Source organism: Arachis hypogaea, chromosome 13 (assembly GCF_003086295.3).
Source record: "Arachis hypogaea cultivar Tifrunner chromosome 13, arahy.Tifrunner.gnm2.J5K5, whole genome shotgun sequence".
Taxonomy (NCBI): Eukaryota; Viridiplantae; Streptophyta; class Magnoliopsida; order Fabales; family Fabaceae; genus Arachis; species Arachis hypogaea.
Window position 1 is genome coordinate 134,079,177 of NC_092048.1, and position 6,000 is coordinate 134,085,176.

At 33.0% G+C, this 6,000-nt stretch overlaps 2 protein-coding genes across 2 annotated transcripts; one reads left to right on the forward strand and one right to left on the reverse strand.

Annotated features, from left to right (window-relative positions):
* Positions 1-33: 33 nt before the first annotated feature.
* Positions 34-1,155, forward strand: LOC112735492 (F-box/kelch-repeat protein At3g23880-like). The gene has a single exon (XM_025785027.3). It carries the CDS (start codon positions 34-36, stop codon positions 1,153-1,155), a length of 1,122 nt encoding a protein of 373 aa, XP_025640812.1.
* A 674-nt stretch (positions 1,156-1,829) lies between these two features.
* On the reverse strand, positions 1,830-3,274 carry LOC112733793 (uncharacterized). Its single transcript, XM_025782879.3, has 4 exons — positions 3,119-3,274; positions 2,765-2,847; positions 2,352-2,456; positions 1,830-2,258 (listed from the first exon to the last, which is right to left on the reverse strand). Exons 2-4 carry the CDS (start codon positions 2,807-2,809, stop codon positions 2,160-2,162), a joined length of 249 nt encoding a protein of 82 aa, XP_025638664.1. The 5' UTR covers positions 2,810-2,847; positions 3,119-3,274; the 3' UTR covers positions 1,830-2,159.
* Between the last annotated feature and the right edge of the window lie 2,726 nt (positions 3,275-6,000).

The window sequence follows — 6,000 nt, forward strand, 5'->3', positions numbered from 1 at the left end:
TAGTTTGTGAGAAACCCTAATAAGGGGAAGGCGATGAGAATGAGCGATAAGTGGGTGGAATTGGTAGGTTGTTCGAGCGAAAGGCTTCCGGGGAACCTGGTACTGGAAATCCTGTGGCGTGTTCCAGCGACGGGTCTGGTTCATTTAAAGAGAGTGTGCAGATCATGGAGAACCCTAATATCCAGCCCCGAATTCGCCAGAGAGCACCTTAAGCGCTCAACTGCAGGTCTGCTAGCCTCGGACGCACGAATAGCCTATGCAAGCCAGTTCTCCCACCTAAGAAGAATTGGATTTTTGCCCTTACACTCTCTGTTCCATAATCCATCATCGCCTGCTGCTAAAGTGGTTAGCTGCTACGATATTGTTGGTTCCTGCCACGGCTTGTTGTGTTTGTTCGATACGGTTTCCAAATCTCGTGTTATGTTGTGGAACCCCTGTACGGGGTTCACATCGAAATGGCGGCAAACGAGTGCACCTATCATGTCGTGCGGCTTTGGCTATGATCACGTCAATGGCAAGTACAAGTTTCTTGCGGTTGTGAAGAATGAATACGGTGCACTTGTGAGCAAGATTTTCACGTTTGGTGTGAATCATTGGAACAGAATTCTAGGTGGCTCATTAATTTACAGCGTCACTGAGCTTAAGGGGTTATTTGTGAGCGGCACTTTTAACTGGTTGGTTTCTCGGCCTAGGGGGTCCGTAATACTTTACCTTGATTTGGGCAGGGAAACTTATGGTGAGTTGTCTCTTCCAGAAAGGGATCCGGATGATAATATCAGAATAATACCCGTCATAGGTGTCTTGAGGAACTGCCTCTCTGTTTGCTTCGACCATAAGAAAACTCATTGGGCTGTGTGGCTTAGGAATAACCGATCTTGGACTCAATTCGCCATGATCCCCCACCACCCCCAAATCACTAATCGTTTTGGAGTTGCATCTTTACGGATCCTCTACGTCTCCGACGATGATGTTCTTCTTCTCGAGAAAGGCCAAAACGCCGGGTTATTTCTGTATTACTTAAATGATGGGAGGATAGCTTTTCCTATGATTCATAGCTTCAGCGATGACTTCGTAGGAATGCCTATGTCTAAGCAAATAGGTCCAACGACTTTACTTGTTTATTATCCAAGCTTGCTTTCACCCATTCATCTTTAGGCCATTAGGCTTTCTTTATATTGCTTTATTCCAATGTAAGCAAAGTAATAAATTCAAGCCGTATTCCCTTTGCCTTTTACTGCTTTTGCCGTCTTTGTTTAATCACTCTAGTTGCGTTATGGGGCTTTCCCTTTTTTTCAGCAATTTTTATGAGCATTATACTAAAAACAGTTCTGTAAAATCATCTTATAGAAAGCTATTCATTGGTCTATCACACAAGTGTTACTCAATAGGAGGAGAAAATCACACCAAGACAACTTAGAATTTTAAAAGTCTCTCTCTCTCTCACACACAAATATCACAGTTCTTAAGATTAGAAATTCTAAATGCAAATTGTAACAAAACCAGGAAATCATCACTGTTTAATAGGGTAGCAATCATCTCGAAACTTCAGCACACCATAGCAACTATGTTTAAGACAATATATAGATGATAATTATATAAAAGCAATGACAAGTACTGAAAGCACCAACGTACCTCTGCATTAGCAAGCCTTAGAAAATCTTCACACTCTTCAGGTTCGACATTCAAACTTAGCAAAGCATCTCGAACTTGAAATTATTAAGAAATTTATACAAATCCTATATTTGATTATGTCATGGTGTTGGATGCCAAAAAGTCTTCACTTGCATAACAATATATACAAATCAAAAGTACATGACTGCACATCAAGATTTTAAAACTGATAAATGTCTCTTTCTATTAGATATGCTCTTAAGGCAACTAATACATCAACCTCAATCGTCATAAGCAACAGATATATCATGCCAAGAATTGGCATTATAAATTCTCAATTCATGATCCTAACAGAACTTTGAACTCTCAGGTAGAATCTAAACAAGATGTTATGCTCATGGTCAAAGGTAAAATAATTGAGCTACATACAAATTGATTCATCAATACAGCAAGTAAACAATATTTGATACACCATATGACCATATATTCTTCTTCTTTTGAAAGCGGCAAAATGTGTATCATACCAACTTGGTGCCAAGTTATGTGTTCTATTGACTGCCACTTACAGCATTTTCTTTCCTAAAAGCTCGAAGTTGCTCCTTGAACTTTTTGCTCTCTTCAAAGTTGGCCTTTCGCTTTAGAGCTTTCTGTTAGAACATATCCACAATCATCAGAAACCATGGGAAAACAAGATTAAAAAAAAAGGGGTCAGTTTCTTTATATATGAATGAAATGCTCACTTCTTGTCTAAAACAGCGATCCAACTTTATTTTCAAATCTGTACATTCACCAAAGAATTTCCCAACAGGGTGTTCCACATGACACTTCTGGAACAGCTCAATAATCTGCACAAAAATATGATTTCTAGCAAAAGTTAATTATCACAACACAGCCTAAAATATGGTTCCTGGCAACACACAAAACATAAAATTTTCTCTTGCTCTCCTAGCAGGTAAGAATTTACTTACATTACATATTAAGCAACCGAAGTCTTGTGTTTAGGAACAAAAGTCCTACAACCAACTAGCTATTATCCATGTCATCGGAAAATTAACACAAATCAAATCATAGCAACAGCCATACTAGTAATACATACAACACAATATCTTACACACACTACCAAAAATAACAACTGATTAGCAAATAAACTCACTTCAGCGCACATTGGGTGCTTGTGTAACGTTAAGGGAGGATGCATCTTCCCACAAACAAATCAATCAGAAGCACCAACCAACGCTGCAATGCAGAAACCCCACTATTATATTCCGTCCTACTGAAGGAGTACTATAAACAGAAAATTGGCACCAACCCAAATGAAACCAATCGGAAAAGAGTAAAACTTTGAAATTTGTAACTACCAAAGATTAGAATATAACGAGAACCAACAAAGATGGAAATCTGGAATAGACCGAAGTGAAATTCAACATGTATATATATCTGGGAATTTCGAAACCTAAGTATAGCTGAAAACTATAATTTAAGGAGTGATGCGAAAAATTGGACTTACGAAATCCGAATCGGTGAGTTGGAAGACTCAAATCAGAGTTTGGAGGGGGGTGCCGTGTGTTTGTATGTGTTGATGAACGAAGATCATCTTGTGTTGATCACTTTTTATTATTTCTTTTTCGCCGCGGCATTTGTAATATTTACTAGTGTAGCCCCGCGCTATGCGCGGACGCCGCTACGCAATATATTTTATCTTTTTCTGTATATAAATAAGAAAATTATATGGTACAGATATGTACAGATTTAAAAATTTGTTTACTTAAACCACACTTTCTAAAGCCACACTTCTCACTTAAAACCGTAGCTCTTCACAAAGAAAAACGTCACCTAATGGAAAAAAGTAAATTAGAAGATTTAAGAGAAGAAATAATTAAGTTATCAAAATTAATAGATAAAAAATTAATGATTTTAACTAATGTTAACTGTAATGACACCGAATTCTTAAAATCAATACAAAATGATTTCTCTCAAAATCTTTATTTTACTATAAGTTTTATTGAAGGACTTCAAAAACCTGAAAAAACTTATTTTTCACACGGAATTTCTAAGAAATGTTACCATGGAAATGATTCCCCACATCTTTATCATACTTTTAACCCACAATTAAATTCTATAGTAGATATGCTTGAAGAAATATTAGTATCTATAAAATTTCAAAGAAATAAGGAAAAAGAAAATCCCAAAGAAGAAAAATTTCAAAATATAATCAACATAACAGATTTAAAAGTAAAACCACCACTAAAATTATGAATATTGAAGAAAAATTAGAAGAAGTTACAATGCTTTTTAAACAATTAAAAATGGCTCAAGAAAATAATATTATGGAACAGGGATTTCAGATAGAAGAAGAATTAGTAAATTCTGAAAATATAGAAAATGAAGAACACATCCTAGATTATTCAAGTGACGAAGAACCAGCAATTCCAATACAAATAAAAAATGAAGCAGGAACATCTAGGGATAATCAATCTCAATTTAAATGGGAAACAGGTTTTGATAATTATGCTTTTAAAAAAGGATTTATAAATAAAGATTCAAAATATACAAAAACACCATCAAAATACGTTCCTAAAATCCAGGAAATGGAAGGAGAAAAAATGCTCGATTTAGACCGTAAAAAGAATGAAAAAGAAATTTTCGAAAACTGGTTGAATTCCTTCTTATTAGAAGCCTTTACTAATCCAAAACTTAATGAATTATCTGGAAGAAATATTTGGAATTACATAGGGTTTCATAATAAAGGAGCTATAAGAGATTATATGACATCAACAGAAAACCAAATAATAGAAGAATTAGCAACAAAAACAACAGCTTATGATAAGATATTATATAAAGAATTTTTTGGAAAAAATATTATAGATCATAAACAAGAAGTCTATAATAAAGAATATCAAGAAGCAAAAAATCATTTAGCTAACATTCAGATATATGATCTATGTAATGTGGAGTCTTATATATGTGAATATAGAATACATTATTACAAATTAAAAGAAGAAGATAAAAATCATTATCTTAGTATGTATATAACAAAACTTCCATATCCTGCTAATGAATTTATTATGGGAAAATTTATAAGAGAAATAAATAGAGGAACAATTGAAAATAATTTTGGTGGAGCAACCTCTGCAATAAGAGAGGAAATAAAAGAACGTTGTATGCAAGAAGCAACTCAAAAAAGATTTGCAAATATAATTAGAATTTGCTGTCAGGATAATGAAGAGATACCTAAAAAATATGGTCTTAATAAAAATTTTCAAAGAAAAAAAAATATCAATTTAGAAAAAGAAAATACTATCCAAACTGGAGAAAAAAGAGGTATTTTAGAAAAAGAAATAACAATAAAAACAAAAGACAAAAAAATGATTATTGCCCGAATAAAAAAAAAATTGTAAGTGTTGGTATTGCCAAGAAGAAGGACACTATGCAAATGAATGTCCGAAAAAGAAGGATAAAAAGGATCTTACTAAACAAATAGAAATTGTTAAGTCCTGTTTCATGGAACCATTAGAAGAATCTGATGATAACTTAGACTATATTTTTGAATATGTCTCGAAAACAGACTCAGAGACTGAGTAATAATGCTATATTTATTACTATAAAAATAACAGAAAAGTTTATAAATACTTTCATAGATTCTGGAGCAACGCAATGCTTTGCTAGTTCAAACATAAAACTTGATTGAAAAAAATTAAAGAAACCATTAAGAGTTAGAATAGCTGACAAATCAATACATAAAATTAACCAAAAAGCAGAGATGGTTGAAATTTTTATTCAAAATTATAGGTTCATTGTTCCATCTATATATATGTTAGACTCTGGAATGGATTTTATCATAGGAAATAATTTTTTAAAGCTATATCATCCATTCATTCAAGAATTAACATATATAGTTTTAAAAGCACCACACGATTCTTCAATAAATCAAAAATCAAAACGTATAAAAATACCAGCTACCACTATAGATAAGATCTTAAAATTTAAAATATTTTCTATATTAGAGACATGTTATTTAAATTTATACTTTCAGATAAATATCCCAAAAAATAGTCTTGAAATAAAGATAGAAGAACTTTTGGATGAAATTTGTGCTGAAAATCCTTTAGATGTTAAAAATACAAATAACGAATTAGTAAGTATTAAATTAAAAGATCCTACAAAAGAGATAAATGTTCCAAATAAAATTCCTTATTCCGCAAAAGATAGAGAAGAGTTTTCATTAGAATGTAGAGATCTTTTGGAAAAAGGAATTATAAGATTAAGTAAAAGTCCTCATGCGGCTCCAGCCTTTTATGTCGAAAACAATAATGAAATTAAAAGGGGAAAACGAAGAATGGTTATTAACTATAAGAAGATGAATGAAGCAACTATTGGTGATGCTCATAA

Excerpts from the sequence above, each read along its gene's own strand:
- LOC112735492 (XM_025785027.3), top strand. The coding sequence starts at position 34 with ATGAGAATGAGCGATAAGTGGGTGGAATTGGTAGGTTGTTCGAGCGAA.
- LOC112733793 (XM_025782879.3), bottom strand. The coding sequence starts at position 2,809 with ATGCATCCTCCCTTAACGTTACACAAGCACCCAATGTGCGCTGAA. Across the intron at positions 2,457-2,764 it reads AGCACCCAATGTGCGCTGAA|ATTATTGAGCTGTTCCAGAA; the intron begins GTGAGTTTATTT and ends ATTTTTGTGCAG. Across the intron at positions 2,259-2,351 it reads ATCGCTGTTTTAGACAAGAA|AAAGCTCTAAAGCGAAAGGC; the intron begins GTGAGCATTTCA and ends ATGTTCTAACAG.